Genomic DNA, 20,919 nt, shown 5'->3' with positions numbered 1-20,919 from the left:
CTGAACCAACTGAATCACATGTAAGAAATCTGAATAGTAAATAACTCGTTGATAATCATTTGACTAACACAAATCAAGACCATGATTAAGTGCAAGAATCTCAACATGTAAAATACAAGAGGGATCTGTATTACTATAGAAACCATAACTCAACCGTGACATAAATTTGTAATTCATATGGATTCAAAATAACCACATATTGATTGAATTGAGTTGATAATTCAACATATTAATGTTTTTTTAAATAAAAAGGTAAATTTGAAATAAAAATATTATAATTCATAGAATCAGACTCTGAATTCATTTTGTTAGTGAAATAATTCTTTCTATAAATACCTAAGAGTTAAATAAAAAAAAAATCGTATGAAAAGACACATCATCCTTCACGAAATCACTAAAGACAAAAATGAACACCTCTAAACATTTCACTAGTAATTTTCAACATTTTTTTGATGAGTAATGATACTTTGACATCCATTTGTTGACAGCTTTGTTGACAACCTTGTTTTTCTCCCTTCTTATTGGTCAAAAACAATGGAGAGAGAGAAAAAGGAAGAGAGAGAATAACAACATCATGAGTATGAGAGAGAAAGCTGTCCAAAAGTTGTCAAAAAGTGATTGTCAAAATATCATTTCTCTTTTTTTATTGGTTGAGGATTAATAATCCTTCAAAATTTATTTTTTTTAAAAACCCTAAAAACAAAAGAAATCGCAGGTTGCTGCTGTTTTGCCCTGTATCAGATCAGAAACAAGCTGGAGTTGCAGCACTCGCTGGTAAACGCAGGCGGAGTTGGTCGTCGTCCATCAGAAACAGTGAGAAATTCCGTACACATACTCCTTTTTCGCATTTTCTTCTCTCTTCTTTCTCCACATAAATCCATAAACATAGAAACTACATCTCTCTTCTTCCATCTTGTTTCACCTCGCTCTCGTCTTCTCTTCACACTGTCACTGAATCCGCTCTCTTCAGAAATGCTTTTATGTTGGAAAATTGTTCAAAAATTGCTTAATGGGTTGATGCTTCTTTATGAAAATTGCTTATTGTTGTGTTATGTAGACGATGCGTTAAAGTTTATTATATTTTTAATTTGGTTGTTGTTGCTGCTCAATTAATTTGAAGTTGGAGCCTTTCCTTTGTGATGCAATTCCGTTTTTTTTTTTTTTTTTGTTGCGTTGTGGTTTCTTTGTACAATTGTGCTTACAAGTCACTTTTCATATTTTAGCCACACCAATATGTAATACCAATATGTAATGTCTGGATCCGTCACCGCCTCTGCTAAAGGCATCGCACCGGACAATCTGTTATATAATCATGCATTTGTGAATTCCCACTTAACCTTGGTTGTAAAGCATACATACTTGACGGCTAAATCTTGAAGAATGATGCCATAAATGTTTTATATAAGTGATGATGATTTGTGGCATTTTCTTTTTGTTATTCAATCAACTAAGACACATGCGAATGATTTGGAAAATGTTTTATGAAACAAATTGTGTAGTGTGTTACATAAAAAGCTAGAGGTAGTTATATTTTGAAAATCCAGGACTACTCATTGTATGGTTTGTTATCGGCAGTAGACAAAGTTTTTTTAGTGAAGGTCTAAATGAATGGTGAATCTTTACTCAATTCTCTAATAATCTGTAATCATTTTGAACTAAGAGTAATTTAGATCTATACCCTTGCTCCCTTTCCTATTTGGCTCTGGAATGATGTGAATTAGCCAAATCAGACATTAATGTGCTCCATAAGGCAACCGGCATTTTCTGCTTCGATCATGTTGATGACCCTCATGTTGAAGCGCATTTCTCTGATGATTAACAAAGAGATTGGTTTCTTTTTCCTGACCAGAACCAGTTTAATACAACACTTTTCTCTCTCTCTCTCTCTCTCTCTAGAAAGAAGAGAAGTCACCACTACTCAGTTACTAGAAAAGTTCTGTTTTAGTCTAATTTCTTCATTTTATGTCTGATAGCATTTTTGTTTCACGTACAACTCCAATAAATGATGAAAATGAATCAAAGTGTATGTGCTTGTGAATCCAAATGGAATGGTCATGTTATTGATGAATTTCATCTTTTGCTTAATGGAATGGCTGTGGTGCAATATGACTATTCTGTTTCCTTTTCTTCCAACTAACTACCACCCTCAGCATCCCCCTTCTTATTTCTTTATTATAAACCTTCCAAATCTTGGTTTGTTCTGATTGAGGGTCAATAGAGGATCCCCCTCTTGTTCAGCCCTTTTCTCTCTATTTTCTTGCTCATTCCTCTACTCTATATTCTGTGTTCCGTCATTGGTGTAGTTCATAACGAGTCTCTTGCTATATTAAATTCTATCCAATTTGAAATGGTTCACTGTTGCTGAAATAGACGAACTTTTGCAGGTTTGAGTTGAAGGTTTGGGCAACGTCTTCATTATCAATCCATTTTATACCTTTGCAATATGATTATTCTGCTTTACATTCTCCTCACCATCATGAAGGGTCCAACCCTTTGCTTTGGAAATATGTGAGTGTATAAAAAAATCTCAATTATGTCTTCATCTTAATGATTTGGAGTTTGGACCTACAAATCAGAAAATTGTGTTATTAACTTGATTATTATAGTGGTCAACTGATAATTACTATAGGGCCGAGGACACAATTTTGAAAGTTGGAGAAGAGCTGTGGAGAGAAACTCTACCATTACGAGGTGGCTCCTGCTTTTATCAATTACAAGGTCTAAAACCCCATACGTGGTATGAAGTGAAGATATCATATCCGGCATCTGTATGTATATGTGTAGTATGTCTTCTTTGAATTCTTGCAGGAGATCTTTCCTCTAGAAACTAACATTTTCCATGCATAAAATACCAGATACCTGCTAGCTTTTCCCTACAATTGAAGAGAGAAAAATCGGACGTTGTGCGGAACAATAACAGGAGATTGCTCAACACTGAAAAGATAATTTTCAAGACCGATAGCAATCAGGTTCAATGTTAGTATGAAGTCTTACTCCAAAATTTCCCAAAAAGTCTGTATCTGGCTTAACTTTATTATGCTTTATTCCTACAACCTTGACTTAATTCAGGATGAAGCCCATCTAGTATTAGTAACTGTGGAGCCAGAGGGGTTTCCTGCAAAACAGAATGTACCAGAGAGGCAATTTATTATTTTTAATATAGGTAATATTATGCATAATATATATTAATAATGTTAAAGTTAGTAATTGTTGCTTCTCATGCTTCATTGCTAATTATTTTCCTTGTTCTCTTATTTTTCTGTTGATACATCAGTGTGTGATGAACTACTGTTAGGCATACCCTACAAAGCTTGGTGGGTAGTGGCACTAGCAATCCTGTGTCTCGGAATTGCATTTGTTGTTCCTTCCTTTCTTCCATTGTATTTGCTACCAAAGAATCAAGTGCTACAATCAGACTGTGTTTCAAAAACTTCTTGACAAGCTTCCCCGGAAGATATAATTATTGTATGATTGTCTGTCCAAATGCTGAGGCACACTGCATGTCATTGAAAATAGAATTTTGGAATTCACTTTCTGATCACATATTTTTCAAGTTTTCTATCTTGTTCCATCAGTTATAATGTAACAGAACTACTAGTCTCTGATATTTTTTTGCATATGATGATTACAACTTTATGCTGTTTTTTTAGCAATCTGTTACATTAGTTATCTTTTCTGTCATTCTAACTCAATCATAAACTGAAGCTTGAGCTTTTTGGGACACTCATTCTGGTTTTAGCTTTCATTTTGAGATAAATAACACTCCTATAAGGAAAATACTAATTGTTACGCAATAAAATCATGAAAATACAAGAGTTTCGATTGGTTCATTTTGGCGTTTATGATTAAAACTACAACGTGTCACACACATTTCAACACACAAATATGACATCAAATGTACTAAGAAGCTACAACTTAATTACAATAAAATCCAGAACTTCAAGTTTAGAATTGACTTAATGGTCTTTTTAAATAAATGATTAGCTCATATTAACGCTATAAGTAATTTCTTTTACATATTAAGCTAGATACCTGTCTGTTCAAATTTTTGTAATAAAAAGTATTTTTACACAGTTAAATAATTGTTCTTCTCAATGGGATATATGTATTTTAGACGTTAGAGTACATCCTAATCGTTCATGTGTCTCTATCAAACTAGCATCCATTACGCAGTTTTATATTTTTGTCCTTTGTAAAGCATGTGGACAAGATTCGTGTGCAAGATGTCATTTTTTCTAGAGTATTACTTTTCCTACCCTATGGCCTCCTCGCGCGCCCTGTAAAAATTCCAAAAATACCCCTGGTCCGGATTACATTTTCCGGACAAGATTGTTAGAGTTTCCGGATTATACATTCCGGACCAATTCGATAGGCATATTTTGTGTCTTTCTTTGATGTCAAGTGTCTCTGTTGACCGTTATACGACCCCCGCATAAGCTGAAAAGCAATTGCAGGGGTCGTATGAGCGGTCAACAATGACCATGACACCACAAATCTCGTAAAAAACTAAATACATACGACGAAAATTGAAGAAAAGTGGTGAAGTGTGTTCCGGAAAACAGAATCCGGACCAGATGCTATACGCTTTTTTGTGTCTTTCTTTGATGTCAAAGGTCTCTGTTGACCGTTATATGAACCCCACACAAGCTGCAATGCAATTGCAGGGTTCATAGGAACGGTCAACAATGACCATGACACCACAAACACTCCTACAAAACTTAAATTTTTTGAAGAGAATGGAAGAAAATAGGTGAAGTGAAGAATGATGGTGTTTGTTGAAGATGGAAGCCTATTTATAGCTTTAAACAAGTCCTAGGTCATTAATACAGTCAATGAAAACGTGTTAGTGGTTGTAACCGTCCAACCACTAATTGATGGCACTCTTTCAAAAGAAGCCAAGCAATATTTCAAAAGAAGCCAATGTTGAAGCATTCCGGATTATACAATCCGGAATGTCCTTCGCCCTACAAAGAAGTGCAAACGTTCCCCTCGTTCACCATAAGAGCACCATAATCGCACTAATCCGGAAAATATATTCCGGAATTTGATGGATCATTCCAGATTGTATATTCCGGAACGCCTCAGTGCCATGGCCGGTGGTCTGCCACATGCGTTTTTTTACTGTGGTCAAGTCAAAAACGTGTTTTACCACGTTTTTTGACTGCATTTATTCCTTCCCAACCGTTTTTCACCCACCCCTCCCTATAAATACCCTTCCAAACCCCACCATTTCTCACACCATCCCTCTCCTCCTCTTCTTCCTTCTACAACCATGGTTTTCCATCGTTGGCCTTTCATAGATAAGGGCCTCGTTGAAAACTTTCAGGGTTTGTATGAACGGTCAATGAGGATGGAACCGCGCTGCAACAAAGCGCGGTTCATCTGAGGGTCGTGTGGGTCAGTGTGGTTATTAGCTTCGCCTGCCTGGGCGTAAGTGTGAGCACCCTCTTCCCTCCTCCTCCGGTTTTCCTCCAATAGCCAAGTTACTGCTATGTCCGATCACATAGCAGTGGTTAGGCTCTTAGGAGATTAGAATCAGGCTCTTAGGAGATTAGAAATAGGCTTTTAGGAGATTAGAAATAGATTTAGGATGTTATGTAATAAGCTTAAAAAGCTTGAAAATTATTGTAATGTATTGTTCATATATTAATAAAATGAGTTGTTTTTATGTTTGTGTCTTTTTATTAATGTTTTTTATTTTATTCGCATTTTATTTTACGAATTGTAGAGCTTAAAATTGCAAAAGTTATACTAAAATACATATCCGGATTTTATAATCCGGAGACATCTGAAAATTACTAACAATAAATTCTAGATTACGGAATCCGGACAAGGGGTAAAATTGAAAAAAAAATAGGGCGCGCGAGGAAAGCCATAGGGTGGGAAAAGTAATACTCTTTTTTCTATGACAGCTACTTAGCAGTTTTTTTCATGGATAAAAACTAGAAACATGTTATCCATATGTATTGTTTATTTTGGAGATATATTATCAACAAACAACCCCGTTGATTTGTCTAATGATTTTATCATTATAATATCCAATGAATCAGATTGTTATTTTGGGGAGACAAAAGAACAAGATGGACTCGTGTGTATAATAATAAGTAACTCTCTTGAACTCACTTGTGTTCAATCCTACCAAGTTGAGGTTGGGGGTAGTAAATAATAAGTAAAGAGTAAAAAAGACAGTATGGAGGAAATCAAAGGCGAGCACAGCGTCCATGTTGTTTCGGAAGCGGAGCCGGTTTCTGCAAAAGAGCTGCCTAAAAAGGCGAAGCGTGTTGCGTCGCTTGACATCTTCCGTGGTCTTACTGTTGCGGTGCATCTTCCTCTCTTAATCCTCTGCAAATTTCACAAACTTGCTTCTTTTGTTTACTACCATATATACTACATTAGTACCTACCTGCATGTTCCAAATGTTGAGACCATAAAACAATACAAATGAGCTGAAAACCTGGAATCACTACTCACTCTATTCATTTTTGTTGTATTTATTTATGCATATGGTTTCTATAGAATATATTAACTTAACAAATCTAGTTGTTAAATCATTTGGATAAACAGCTTAATTGAGTGCTTATACGATAAGCGCTTATCATATAAATATAATCAGTTTAATATTATATTATATAGCACCTGCAGTCTCTCCATATTTATTTATATTTTGAAAATTAGAATTTAAGAACATATTGATAAAATTTCTATCTTATTTTTTAGTTGACAGTACTAATGATATTGCATGCCGCTATATTCGTTTAAATGGCGATTGTGGTATGTACTATCATGTATGCTTAACCGAGAAACCATATCATATAGCAATTGGGTCTTTTGTACTTGTAATGGCTGCATGTTACATACTAAACACTTGCAAAATCTTCAAAATTGTAGATTTCTTGTTTGATAATTGTAACCCACTACTTAGAAATTAATTGTGAATGGTTCAAACTTTCTCCGAGCACTAAGGAGTAAGGATCATTCTTAGTTTTTTGTGGTATTGTGGGTGCATGAAAACAAATCTCATCAAGTCGGAAAGAATATTTTCTATTAAGAAGCTTTGATAGTAAGCATATGAGAAAATAAAAGCTCAAGACCAAATTATATTCCCCACCCTACAAAATTGCATTTACCAAATGAAAAAGCTTAGAAAACTTTACAACTTTCAACTTGGACAACAAATTGAATCTAATGATGGTGGAGATTTGACAGTGTTTGTGGTTATAAAGTACAGAGCCAAATAGGTATAAGCTTGAATTTGTGTGCATGATTAGTTTAGATCAACAATCATGGCAGATGGTTATTTTAATTGTGTTAATTAAAGGAAATTAAACCAACTCTTATCGTTTATAAAAAAAATTATTTTTAAACCACCTACAAAAACATCATTTGACTTCTTTAGGACTTGTAAATATATACTTTGCAGCTTATGATTTTGGTTGATGATGCTGGAGGAGAATGGCCAGCGATTGGTCATGCACCATGGAATGGCTGCAATCTCGCTGATTTTGTCATGCCTTTCTTTTTGTTCATTGTAGGCATGACCATCCCACTTTCTCTCAAGGTTAGTTAAGTACTTGCATTCTTTGTTTATTTTTTTCTCTCTTTTGGTTAAAGCTTAAAACCAGTCCTTTATTTGGTTGTTTTCTATTTGATATCCAGAAAATACCAAATAAACTTCTAGCTGTTAAAAAGGTGATATTAAGAACACTCAAACTCCTCTTCTGGGGTCTGCTCTTACAAGGTTAGTTTTTCTAACGTAAAGAGAAGTTATTATGAGATATTAATTTATACTCTAACAATCGTTAATACTGGTCTTTGTGCAAGTTATTCTGTTGAATTGAGCTATAATAATTGAATCTGAATTTCATATCAAGAAATCTTCTAATTAGACATTTTTGTGGGGGTGAAAGACAAAACATCATTGTGTTTTATTTTGTTGTGATGGATGACCTTAATGATGAAGGTGGTTACTCACATGCTCCTGACCATCTATCTTACGGAGTGGACATGAAACACATAAGGTGGTGTGGCATTCTTCAGGTAATTTCAATCCCTTTTTTCGTGCTTATTTTAGCAGGGAAGATTTTCAATATAACATCATTAAAACAAAGAAATTTTGTGTTTATACTCCTAGAGAATTGCTCTAGCATACTTGGTTGTGGCACTGGTGGAGATAATTTCAAGAAATGGACAAGCTAGAGATGATCCAGAACCCACCAACCTCTCAATCTTCACGTTGTACTATTGGCATTGGTTAGTTTGTAATTGCATGTTTTTGGTTGATTGCCAATATGATCTGCTTTTTTGAGCATTCTATCTATTCAAATTTCAGGCTGGTGGCGGCATGCATACTCATTGTTTACATGGCTTTACTTTATGGAATACATGTTCCAGATTGGCAATTCACTGTCCATAATCCAGACAGCACATATAATGGCACCACTTTCACCGTAAGCTTTTCCCGCCTCTTTATTTTTTTTCTCTACAGATACTTAAATGTTAAGTGGGATTTTCCCCCTCTTTTTTCAACTCTCTAATTTTTTGCTCAGTCAATTTTAGGTGACCTGTGGTGTCAGAGGGAAACTTGACCCTCCTTGCAATGCTGTGGGATATATTGACAGAGAGGTGCTTGGAATTAATCATGTGTATAAGAAGCCAGCTTGGAGGAGATCTGAAGTGTGTTGCTATTTCTCCTACATACTTTGTTCTACTACAAAATTTGAGTGAATCACTTTTTTCTGGTGTGTGGTAATTTCAAACACTTATTGCCTTTTATGTAAATCCTGCAGGCTTGTACAGTGAAACCCCCATATGAAGGGCCTTTTAAAAAAACTGCTCCTGCATGGTGTTATGCTCCTTTTGAACCAGAAGGAATTTTAAGGTCTGTATATGGTCTCCAAATCTTCTTAGTAGTTTTGTTGTCTTTTTTGAGTTAGCAGAAATCTCAAACATTCTATTACAGACCCAATTTTCTAGATTTCAATTAGTTCTTAATTACCTAACATTGTTTGCTTCACGGTAGATGCTATCATTTTATGTGATCCAATCATTGAAAATGTTTGTCACATTGTTACCAAGAAAAAGAGTTGAGGACTCTCATGTTCAGTCTTCTTTTGTTCAAAAATATAGGGAGCAATGTGTAAATTTTGAAACAATTATGAACCAATTTGCATGAATTGAAAAAATTATAAGGATCAATTTGAGATTAACATTTTATAGAGTGAGGAACAAATTTCAAATTCTTAGTTTTTAGGTGGTATTTTAAATTTTCTTAGATTAATATCATATGCAACTGCAGCTCAATATCTGCTATTCTATCTACGATCATCGGATTGCATTATGGACATGTACTCATACACTTGCAGGTAAAGCTTGTGACTCAAAGTAATCAGTGTTTGAAATCTCCTTAACTTATGCTCGCTACTTCACTTTTGTGAATTTAGGATCATCTTTCTAGATTGAAGCAATGGATTCTCCTTGGCTTAGCTCTCCTTACTTTAGGATTTGTTCTTCACTTCTCCCACGGTACGAAATCTTACCTCAATGTTGGTTGGAACTTACTATGTAACCAAACATTTATCCTAATTTATTCTGATTACCTTCCCTTCCCTTTTTCTTTCTTCCATTTACTACAGCCATTCCTTTGAATAAACAGTTGTACACACTGAGCTATGTTTGCGTAACATCTGGTGCTGCGGCATTAGTTTTTTCAGCCTTCTATGTAATGGTATATCTCTGTAAAAATTATTTTATCCGCATGGTTGTTTTTCACGTTTGTCATTTCGGTTGATATAGAATTGGAACTCTGTGATTCAGGTTGATATTTGGGGACTGAAATTATTGTTCATCCCTTTTAAATGGATCGGTATGAACGCCATGCTTGTCTATGTCATGGCAGCTGAGGGAATCTTTGCAGGATTCATTAACGGGTGGTATTATGACGACCCTCGTAATACACTGGTACATACATTCATCTTAACTGATTTTCTGTATACTTTGGTTCCTGAACTCTTGCTCAGTATCCTTATTACCATTTAGCACCATAAAACAATTTGAAATTTATGTCTTATACTGTTCCGTGTAATTTAAAATACATATTTTTCCATGGTATATATAATTACTACTTTTCAAGCTCCTTGATCAACAGATGCTACTATCTGGATACTCACTGATAATTATTATTCTTAGATGATTTTTGTTGTTATTATCATTGTTTGAATTTAATGACATGTAATATATCTAACTACTAACATACTATCCATGTTTAATTTGTTTGTCAACAGACCTATTGGATCCAAGAGCATGTCTTCATTAGAGTTTGGCATTCAAGGAGAGCAGGCATCCTACTGTATGTGATCTTCGCCGAGATCCTATTCTGGGCTGTCATAGCAGGCATTTTGCACCAATTGGGCATATATTGGAAGCTTTGAATTTAAAAATTAATGAATGTGCATGGTGTTTTTCATTTATTGAGTATCCTTGTTACTGAATTTCAATTTGATTAGTATGTAATCATGTTATATCTATTGATGTTATTCATTTTGTAATATGTTACTTTACATTGTATTAATATGTAATTATTTTTCAATTCAATATACACCACACTTAATCAAATCTGATTTTTTTTAAGGGAAAACTTCAATTCAAAAAGAACCACTGACTTCGAAACTAGGACATAGTGAGGAGTGAGAACTCTCTTCAGGCATGCTGATGCTGCAGTATTGAAGGTTTATTTTCTTCAGCTACTAACTAAATTCCACCATCAAAATCCTAACTTTCTTATTTTCTTCAGTGAACCTTCATTATCATAAATTTCTTGTAAGGCATATATACAAACTCCTTCCAACACCATTTTAAAGCAGGTAATGTCCACTCCACATAGGTAACATCACAAAACAAGACTTCAGAAATAGGAAACAATGGTAAGAGCTGAATCCCAAGCCTATGTTCTTTCCACTCAGTTGGACCAAACCATAGACCACTGTCTCTTTTGTGAGACCAAAGTACACCAATTACCTTATTCTCTTCACTGAACACTTTATCATACATATTCACCCTTCCTTTCACATGCCACCACATTTTAGCAGCAAGAATTTCCAATGGTGTAATTGTCGATGCAGTTGCTACGAATTCTGCATCGTCATATGCAATACTGATCAAAGCTGCAGAATAGTATGTGATGACAGTACGTCAACACTGGTTTTTTAGTCATATTTGTGTCCTTTTTGTAATGTTTTGAGAGTCAAATGCTTGTATACATGGTTAAATTAGCTCAAGATTCATAAAAAAGAAGTTTTGCACAAATTGGAGAAAAATGCAAGAATTTACCTGAAGATGTTGGAAAAATCGTGCCACGATGGACCTGAATCGTGGCACGTTTGAAGCGTGGAATTTACCTAAAGATGCTGGAAAAATTGTGGCACGATGGATGTGTAACGTGCCACGATGGTTGAGTAAATTTGCTGCCACGTAGGATTAAAGAGCAAATCGTGCCACGATGGTCTCGAAACGTGGCACGATGGTGGGATTTCTGAAACCCTAATTTTGTGTCTATAAAAGCCAGAAGTGACCAGAGATTAGGTGTGCGATTTTGGAGACATAAACAGAGTATAGACGGCACCTGGAAGCCGAAGAACACGCATTGGATCTCACCCAACTCATAGTTGGTTCTGGTTTATGTATGTTCACTATTTTCTATGTATTTGATTGTTTAGTTATGAGTAGCTAAACTCTTAGATTGATTAAGCCATGAGATGAATCTTTGTGATCTGTGAACCATGTAATTTGTTAAGAACTCTCTTTGACATCAATGAAAACCTAATCTTTATTTAGAATTATTTGTGTTCATTGCTTTTCGTATGATTGTTTGCATGACTATTAACCCTAGCTTCTTTCAATCACATAAATTGATCTTAGGAATTGAATGGCTACTAACCTTAGCTTTTAATCCTGAAATAGTAATTCTGTTTAATTCAACATAGGAACCTAGAGATAGGAAATTGAGGGTTATGACATATGGATTAACGTTCTCACCATGTTTCCGCAGTTATTCAATCGATTTAAGAGATTAAAAGGTTATAACTTAGGAAAGGGCTTTGAGTCAAGAGATTGATCAAAACCACTTAGTTAATCCGTCGTAAAGCTAGGTTAATTTCTTTGAGAGAGAAGAGAGCCAAATTACTTAGAGTGAGCAATAGAGGATTCGAAAGAGTTGATCATCTGTTTTAATCCAATTATCAAACCATTTTATTTTAACGCTTTTGCCGAGTAGAAATTGAAACAGTCCTGTGGATACGAACTTATAAATTTTATTACTTCGATTCATTTTTAGTACACTTGCTAAAAGTCTATTAGTATGCATTCAAAGTTTCACTAGTACTCTTTTGATTTCTTCCATGAGTGAACTCAGTTAGCCCACCAGCCCAAGAATGTAGCTTATAAAGATCAAATCACTGCGTATATACCGAGTTTGGTCGTATGCTCAAGTGCATAATACCTTCCATGAGTGAATAAGCTTTGAGACTTATACTTCCTACCCTAAATAGGATCAATCTTAGCAAGCACCGTAATTCCATAGAGAAAATATCCTAAATGATAATGGTGATTGTTTACACATTTAGATTTTAAAATCCGAATGCCTAAAAAGTTCATTTTACACATCCATAGACCAACAAAACAATGTAAAAAAGATGAAAAATAAGTCATGCTAACACCAACACAAGATAATTTGATCAATAATAAATAGGGAAATGCTGACTGGTGCCCCCCGGGGAACTGGTTAAGAATATGAAAAAGGAAATTATATATTCCCTCCGTTTTAAAATGATTGTCGCTTTAGCCAATTGCACACAAATTAAGGAATGAAATAAAGTAGTCAAATGTTATAGCAATTTTACCGAATTATCCTAATCAACTATTGGTTTGTTTTTCATTAAAGAAAAAAGGGTTTTGCTAACCAATGCCCTTATGGCAATGGTTAAGGAATCAAAAAAGGAAATAATTGTGAAATTTCATGTCGAAAAAGTTGCTTTTTACTATTTCAATAAGTTGAATGCACAATTTCCAAGATAAAATTACTACTTTAAGTTTCTTATCAAGTGCCCGCACTTGTTAGCATTTCCCAAGAAAAAAATAATACTTTGGAAGTAGGGTAACATAATATTAATTAAAGGGTACAATTGAAAAGAAAAAGGTATTATTGCATTGGAAAATGAAAGTGACATTCATTTTGAAACAATTTTTTTGGCTAAAACGACACTCATTTTGAAACGGAGGGAGTAGTAGTTAATACATTGAAATTGTGTAATTAATTTATAATGAAGTCAAAAAAACTGTTTTTGACTAGTGCCCCGGAGGCACGGGTTAGCAGGACCCTAATAAATAATAAAACAGATTTATTAATAATTAAGGAGTTTAATTAGTATATTCTGTCAATGAATAATTGTTTTACCCATGCATTCAATGACGTATTGTCACGTCAATTATTAAATGTAATAGTACTTATTTTAAGAGTCGGTTTTTTTCTCATGCATCTTCTCATTGGATGATATAATGTTTTGGATAGTTTAAACTTTATATATATATATATATATAGACACACACCCTGTTCGTCTCAAAAGACTAATTGTATCAACTTGAATTTTTAGTTTCTCTCTTTTTTTTCCTTCAAACTTCAATCCCTTTAGATTTCATTTGAAATTATATGTTAGACATTTTCTTATGACAATTTGTAATTAATTTGAATGCTATTTTTTTAAAGAAATTAATTTGAACGCTATTTTTAATTTGAACGCTATTAAAATTGGCATTTATTATCCTATAACATTTTATCACAATTTATTAGTATTTGTGTTTTATTATTTTCTTAATATTCCTTTAAATATTACAATAATTTAATTCTTATATATTTTAACACAAATAACTTCTTTAAAAAAAACAATAATTAACTTATAAATTGAGGGAGTTAAAACCATATAAAAACTTTTTTTAAGGTGTGGCTTGTGTAAAAAGCAATACTACTGAATCAACTAAAAGAAAAAACTTTGTCAAAAAAGAAAAAGAACCTAAAACTAAAAGAAACAAAAAAAAAAAATCAAAGCAAATATTCTAAAAATAGTAATAAAAAAGAGCAAATATATAGTGAAATTATTATAGGGCGTGAATATAGGGGTTGCTTGGGCACTAATCTAATTGGCTTGGAATCCAATTAACCTAATAAAAAGAAAACGCAATGAGAGAAGATTTTGGTGACATAATATCCCAATTCCCAAAACAAAACAAACTTCGTCCTCTCTCTTTCTCTCTTTTATCTACTCATTGAGAAAAGAAAACAGAAAGAAACTGTTTAGATCTCTATATAATCCATCTGTTATAACAACACACACTTTCACTTTTCCGTCTCTGTCAAAATTCGCACACATCACATTTCACAATTACACAAACCCTCCTTTGATATTTTTAGGTTTTTGAATAATTTCGACGATGGATCTTAATATCGACGACGGTGACGGTGACACACGCCACCGCAAGTCCTCCGATTCCGTTCCTTGTTCAATTTGTCTCGAAATTGTTTCCGATAATGGTGATCGATCCTTCGCTAAGCTTCAATGCGGTCATCAATTTCATCTCGGTAACTAACTCTTTCAATTCAATGCTGCATTTTACTAGTAACTCTTAATTGATATCAAATTTTTTTGATCAATCCAGATCTGAATTTTAATTTTAATCTCACGAACAACGAGATAATTGATTGATGAATGCTTACTTTATGATGATAATTCTGTTGATGATCGTGTTAGTTAATTAATTGTGCTGGTTTTAGTTAGCTGGTATAAAAATTGCAAAGTTTTCATGTGTTGCTATAATCGAATTTTAACAAGCATTGTTATGCTTATTATTTTCTTCTTTATATGATTTCAGATTGCATTGGCTCGGCCTTCAATGCAAAAGGCGCAATGCAATGCCCTAATTGTCGGAAGATCGAGAAAGGTCAGTGGCTTTATGCTAATGGAAGCCGATCATATCCAGAATTCAATATGGAGGATTGGACACGTGATGAGGATGTATATGATCTTAGCTATTCTGAAATGGTAATAGAAACTGAAGGCGTCGTTAATGCTATACTTGTTCGTGTTGTTTTATTTATTGCATTACATTATAAGCATGGTTTTGCAATGTTCTTATGTGACAACCAGCCTGTGATAAACAGTGTTTATTTTGTTTTGTTCTTTGTTATTTTGGAGGATATGAAGTTATTTGTTGCTTGCATAATGTATGTTATTGTCTCAGAAGTTATTTGTTGCATAGCATTTTTCCGTCATTTACTTTTATAAAATAACATCTAATCTGAAAAAGATTACTGTTGGAAAAAAGGAGCACATTCGTGAGGAGGATATAAGATTATCTTGAGTTGGAAAAAGTAAGAGAAAACCAAATTATATTGAAAACAAATGTTGAAGTTGAAGTACAACCATTGGAAGAACTCGAAAGGGAGCCATAATCTCAATCTTGTCCCCTAAAAAATGTTAGGGTAGAGCGACAGGGTAAAGTAACCATCTTACGATTTAAGTTATGCAACATAGGTGGGATACTATTTCTGAACTTGGCCTGCACATAATCTGTAGCCGGCTAGCTTTATGAAACTGTGTGGTCTATGAATTGGCAACATGTCATTTGTATTAGTCATCAGTGTTATTTAGAATTGTTGTATAAATTAAAGACTTTGACCTTCTGATGAATAACTCTTAAGTTTTCAACTAATTTAAAGTAAAATTAGGAACCTATTTTATATAGAATTAGATGTAGAGGTAAGAATTTTTTAACATACACTGCTTGATTTCTCATAAGGTTTTACACAAAAATTGTTATTTTAGGAAAGCAGTTAGCTATGACTTCTCCAGCACATACATCATATTTTATGAAAAAAATAATGGAGGAGTAAAGGACGGAACACTGTCTAGGTTGGAGAAAAACTGTCTATGCTTGATTTCATTATCTTTGGCCTGTTTTTGAAGCTTAGCTCTCTCTTCCATGGCCTTATTCATTCTTATACATTTGCCTTCAAAATTTAAATGTTACACATGTGTAAACTAATCCTATTGGTGCATTCTTTTTCTTACTACCATTTAGCTTTCAAATCTTTTGAAGATCCTTTTTTTTGTTGTAACGTATGATATTTGGAACTTGGAATTTCAAGGTTTGCATTACATGCTTCAAATGGAATCATCTTGTTCTTTTTTATTTTCATTTGTGTGAAGGTAAATATGTTTCGCATACCATTTTAACTAAACTTTATTTCCGAATTCTTTATGCAGTCCATGGGAGTTCACTGGTGCCCCTTTGGTAACTTTGCCCAACTTCCTTCTTCATTCGAGTAAGCTAGTACTTTTTAGTTAACATACTAAATTATGCATGCAAACTAATCTCTGCTCAAATTCCTATTGCTGATAGTCTTTTGTTTCTTGAAGTGTCTGGTCCATGAGATAACATGCATGGGAATTTTCGCTAAGGCTAGTTCTAAGATACAATTGGTATTTTCAGTAGTAGTTATACCACTTGTGACTTAATCACACTTCACATTTATTAACCAAATTTAATGTTGGTGTGCTCAACTTGGAACTGGTAAATGATGTCCAACGCAGTTAAAGCTAATGTTGACACTGATACTAAAACCATATAAAATTTAGAATTCGGATTATATTTTAGAGTAAGTTAAAATTGGGAATAAGAGCACAATGCAAGAAAGCCAAATGTGTAAAGTCTTTGAAGACAGCAATATCAGTAGAACTGGAACATTTATTTACTATGTTGCTCCGTGAAGTCTCTTTTTGTTATATTATTTTTTATTTTCAATTGATTCAAAACAGAGTTTCCCTTCTTCGGCTGTATTGGCTATCACACTTCAGAATTATACACATAATAGACCAGTTTAGTTGTGTTAGGAACTTCCAAAATTTAATGGGATGTCTGTATGAAGGGTTATGTTAATTGGTAGTAACCGCATGATCCAACAAGGATAATCAAGCTGAGGTCTTGACTCGAGTTCAATGCTTGTAAAGGCATGCACATGAACTAGAAAGTGAATCATTGTTTGTAAGCCAGCATTTTGCCTCGGCACAAACTCTTGAGGCAGATGTTGGAAGGTAGATGGTTGGTTGTGGAGTCAGCATATTGCCTTGGAAGGCCAAAGTAAAATTGAATTGGGGCTCTTGATGAAGGACTTAAGTAGAACAAGTTACGGGCTTATGCCTAGTGGAAGTGCTCAATCCAACAACAATATTCTTTCTTATTTGGTGTATGGGGAAGATAGTGGCTAGACTTTCAATACAGGTGGATGATATGGCTTTGGGTTTGGGTTAGAGTTTTGCAATTTGAAAATCCTATTTAGCACATAAAATAAGATAAAGTTTTTTAACAACTTATCTTAACTTCATTGCTTGTAATTCTCCTTATAATGAGATAAAGGGCAACCTGGTGCTATTAATCTCTCGCTATTGCGATGGGCCAAGGAAATGACAGATCCATTTTGGATCTATTATAGCCAACCTTACCTTTGCATATTTGCATGAACCCGTAACCTCCTGCTCACGCTGTATTAACTCCATTTATTGTCTCGAGGTTTCCATTCTTTCTTGTAATGAAATATCTCGTTCTATAGTAAAACAATAACCGAGTCTAAGTGCTGTGTTTGAATGGTAATGGTTATATTATGTATCCCTTGCGTTTTATTCATTGCTAGTAATTTCCCAAGTTGATTAGTTTAGAGTTAGAATGGTATGCTGGGTTACAAAACTGTTCCAGTGCTATAACTATTATAAAATGTCATTGCTAGTCATTTTCAAGCTATAATTTGCTTAGAATGTTATGTGGTTTCAAAACTGTTATATAACTATTACTCCCTCCATTCCTTTTTAGTTGTCGTTTTATGGTTATTTACATATACCAGAACAATATAATACTGTTCCCTATTTTTTATTATTTCATTCTACTTAATAGTTGACAAAATCATAGTTAATGTTGCATTGAACTTTGAAAACGACAAATAAATAGGAACAAAATTGTTCTACAAAAGCGACAATTAAAAAGGAACGGAGGAAGTATATAATATGTGGAGCAAAATCATGGCCTCTGTTGGATTTGTTTAAATTGAAGATTGGTTTTCATTTCATTTGTATGTTAATGGTATAGATGATTGGGGAAAACACTTTTTTTTTGTAATGATGGTATTTGGCGATGTTCTTCTAATCCTAGTAAATCCCCTCCCTCGTACTAAATTTTTGTTTTTTGATGAAATGATAACTCATGTTATGCCTTTATTGTATTTGACAGAGAACGGGAATATTCACCAATTCCATGTAAGATTCTTTTTTACCTGTATATCATCCTCCTTTTAGTCAACTTCGCATTGACTTACTATGCTATCTTGACCGAAGTTTCATCAGCCTCCTTTTCGTTAACTTTGCATTTTACTGATTATGCTATCTTGACTGATATTTGAGATGCAGATCATGATGCACCGGGACCAATGTTTACCGAGCATTCAGCCGTGTCTTCCGGTAGTCATCCTTGTCCATATATTGCTTACGTTGGTGCAGTACATCCCTCCACCTCTAACTCTGGTGGAACTGTTTCAGAAGTTTCTAACTTCAATCACTGGAACGCTCGACCTATACATGGGGACATGTCAACCTCGTACACAGTTCCTGCCGTGGTTCTTCATTATCACAGTTGGGACCACCATTCCTCCCATTTCTCCTCTGGCAGTAGCTATCTCGGTGCTGCTGATCAGCCCTCGGTATCACAAAGTAATCAAAGGCCAACAAGGGGTGGTTCAGAGGCCACTAGATCTGGATCTTACATGCATCCGTACCCTGTTGGTCACAGGTACTTCTTTAAGTTGGTATACCTTGTTAGGATGCTTTTGAGTTTGAAGTTATATATTGCCTGAGCCTCAATGTAACTTCATATGAGACAAATCCGTATAGTGAAATTGGATTTAATCCAGCTAATAGATTAATAGTGGTTTAAATATATTTTGGGTTCCTGAAAATATACCATTTTATTTTTTGCTTTTAGTCTGTAAAAAATATTTATATTTTTAATCCTTGCAAATATATAAAAAAATTGCTTTTAGTCCTTGCTATTTTTCTTAGTCCCTCTAAAATTTGCTCATGTTAGAATTAGTCTCTGTACTATGTTGTACTATTATTCATCCAAGACATTATGTAGTCAATATTGGAGGGACTAAAATTAAATGTTCTCCATGTTACAGAGATAAAAATGAAACAATAAGGACAGAAAGCAAAAAAAATAAAAAATTGCAATGATTGAAAAAAAAAAATATTTCACAAGGTGCAGTAGTAAAAAATGATATATTTGCAGTATTAAAAACATATTTAACGTCTCTGGTAGGTCGAAATTTGCTAAGGCTGTGAGGTTGATATACCTGATGTGTGTAATTTTTGCAGTTCTGTTGCTAGAGCCGGGAACTCTGCTGCATCTTCCATGATTCCTCCTTATCCAGGCAGCAATGCTCGTGCCCGTGATAGAGTCGAGGCGCTTCAAGCATACTATCACCAGCAGCAACCTCCAAATTCTACCACAGTACGGCCACCTGTCGCTTCTAGCGCTCGAAGATCCAGCGGTCACAGTAGGTCAGCTCCATTAGCATCGTTGTCCTCGCCGCCAGACCAAAGTGGTAGCTACATTTATGTCCCAGGACGCAATTTTCAAGAAGAAACCCGTCTTCCAAGTCACTTCCATGCATGGGAAAGAGATCACTTGCCTTCATCGTCATTAAATCAAGTTGGTAGAGAATCAAGTTGGAGAGCGTACCACCAAACTGCCAGTGGGACAGACCCAGGTTTCAGATCTTCTAGCTTTCGTTTAAGGAGTGATTCAGAGAGAACACCTTCACAAAATCGGTGATACACTTGTTTATATCAAACTACCATTAATATGGTAAATCAAAATTTATTTATGCTTAAAAAATGTTGCATAATGCTTTGGCCTGGCTGGCATGTTTTCTCAGACTATATATATACTCTGGCTGGCCTTGGAATTGATCTTTCTGGCAGCTATGAGGCATTGTGAATTGACATTGGCTTCCTCTAGTTTGGTTGCTTTGGAGGGCATAAAATAAGATATCAGGTTTTGTAAAGAAATACCGAGGCAATGTCCTTTCAAGTGATAAATCAGTGATTGGATTTTTTTATAGTCGATAAACGATTTACTTTCCATATTGATGCTAATGCAAATGCTTTGTATCTAGAATACGGTTAATCTCACCACTGCTATAGGTTGCTGTGCATGAACTGGACCGGGTTCTGAAATTCGCTTGAGAACTAGTCAACTAGATTGCTTTCCATATTGAACTTGTCAATATTTTTCCCCAAGAAAAGGATTTTTTGTTATAAGAGACCCTGTAATGATATGAGGGTCTACAAACTCTAGTCGAGTGATTATCACAATTTAGAGAACACATATTTTGCACTCGAGCTTCTTTAGTCTTGTGATTGTTCTACCACTAATAAAGATATAATAATATAGCTTTTAAAACAACCCCAGGTGAAGATAAAAAAATAATAATTAAAGTGACAACATTTTGTACTGATAGCATATCTCGGAGCAATCGAGATTTGTTTTAAATCTGCTATATTTTTAATTCACGTTGGTGTTTTGGAAGGAAGGTAATTGTAAATACTTTTGTAAATGTTCTTTGACTCAAAGGTCTTTTTGATTTGGACCGGGCACCACCTCTTCACCCTAAATTTTTAGGGGGAAAAAATATAAAATAAGCAGCTGAAGGTAATTAAACAAGCAAACCAATTTATTTTCATTTTACGCAGCTACCAATAAACAGAACGAAATATCTTGGCATAATTATTTTTCTTTTGATAGAAATTACATCAAACAAATAATTAC

The 20,919-nt window shown here is 34.4% G+C and overlaps 3 protein-coding genes, 1 non-coding gene and 1 pseudogene across 6 annotated transcripts; 4 read left to right on the top strand and 1 right to left on the bottom strand.

Moving 5' to 3' along the window:
- Positions 1-705: 705 nt before the first annotated feature.
- LOC146911367 (uncharacterized) lies at positions 706-3,649 on the top strand. Of its 2 annotated transcripts, none has more exons than XM_085724141.1 (6): positions 706-813; positions 2,398-2,508; positions 2,630-2,768; positions 2,856-2,969; positions 3,070-3,163; positions 3,275-3,649. In XM_085724141.1, the coding sequence occupies exons 2-6, from the start codon at positions 2,444-2,446 to the stop codon at positions 3,436-3,438; spliced, it is 576 nt and encodes a 191-aa protein (XP_085580267.1). In that variant the 5' UTR covers positions 706-813; positions 2,398-2,443; the 3' UTR covers positions 3,439-3,649. The 2 variants fall into 2 exon arrangements, with proteins under 2 accessions (XP_085580267.1, XP_085580266.1); XM_085724140.1 differs by having other exon boundaries at positions 2,385-2,508.
- LOC146911368 (small nucleolar RNA snoR127) lies at positions 1,703-1,850 on the top strand. Its single transcript, XR_015021012.1, has one exon. It is a non-coding gene; the product is annotated as a small nucleolar RNA snoR127 (small nucleolar RNA).
- A 2,316-nt stretch (positions 3,650-5,965) lies between the features above and the next one.
- Positions 5,966-10,611, top strand: LOC146911366 (heparan-alpha-glucosaminide N-acetyltransferase-like protein (DUF1624)). The gene is made up of 13 exons (XM_085724139.1): positions 5,966-6,319; positions 7,421-7,558; positions 7,657-7,738; positions 7,961-8,037; positions 8,132-8,250; positions 8,330-8,447; positions 8,557-8,673; positions 8,787-8,878; positions 9,296-9,362; positions 9,441-9,522; positions 9,633-9,724; positions 9,814-9,957; positions 10,281-10,611. The coding sequence occupies exons 1-13, from the start codon at positions 6,191-6,193 to the stop codon at positions 10,425-10,427; spliced, it is 1,404 nt and encodes a 467-aa protein (XP_085580265.1). The 5' UTR covers positions 5,966-6,190; the 3' UTR covers positions 10,428-10,611.
- A 38-nt stretch (positions 10,612-10,649) lies between these two features.
- On the bottom strand, positions 10,650-12,648 carry LOC146911365 (glucan endo-1,3-beta-D-glucosidase-like; annotated as a pseudogene).
- Positions 12,649-14,226: 1,578 nt separating this feature from the next.
- Positions 14,227-20,220, top strand: LOC146911364 (RING/U-box superfamily protein). Of its 2 annotated transcripts, XM_085724136.1 has the most exons (7): positions 14,227-14,626; positions 14,917-15,086; positions 16,311-16,369; positions 18,325-18,350; positions 18,501-18,551; positions 18,630-18,879; positions 19,464-20,220. In XM_085724136.1, exons 1-7 carry the CDS (start codon positions 14,479-14,481, stop codon positions 19,921-19,923), a joined length of 1,164 nt encoding a protein of 387 aa, XP_085580262.1. In that variant the 5' UTR covers positions 14,227-14,478; the 3' UTR covers positions 19,924-20,220. The 2 variants fall into 2 exon arrangements, with proteins under 2 accessions (XP_085580262.1, XP_085580261.1); XM_085724135.1 differs by having other exon boundaries at positions 18,501-18,879.
- Positions 20,221-20,919: the final 699 nt, after the last annotated feature.

The sequence above is a fragment of the Medicago sativa genome, chromosome 7, assembly GCF_051527215.1.
Source record: "Medicago sativa cultivar Bolivia chromosome 7, Bolivia_mono, whole genome shotgun sequence".
Taxonomy (NCBI): Eukaryota; Viridiplantae; Streptophyta; class Magnoliopsida; order Fabales; family Fabaceae; genus Medicago; species Medicago sativa.
Note: the sequence above shows the minus strand (reverse complement) of the source record. Positions and strands in the feature narration are given on the sequence as shown.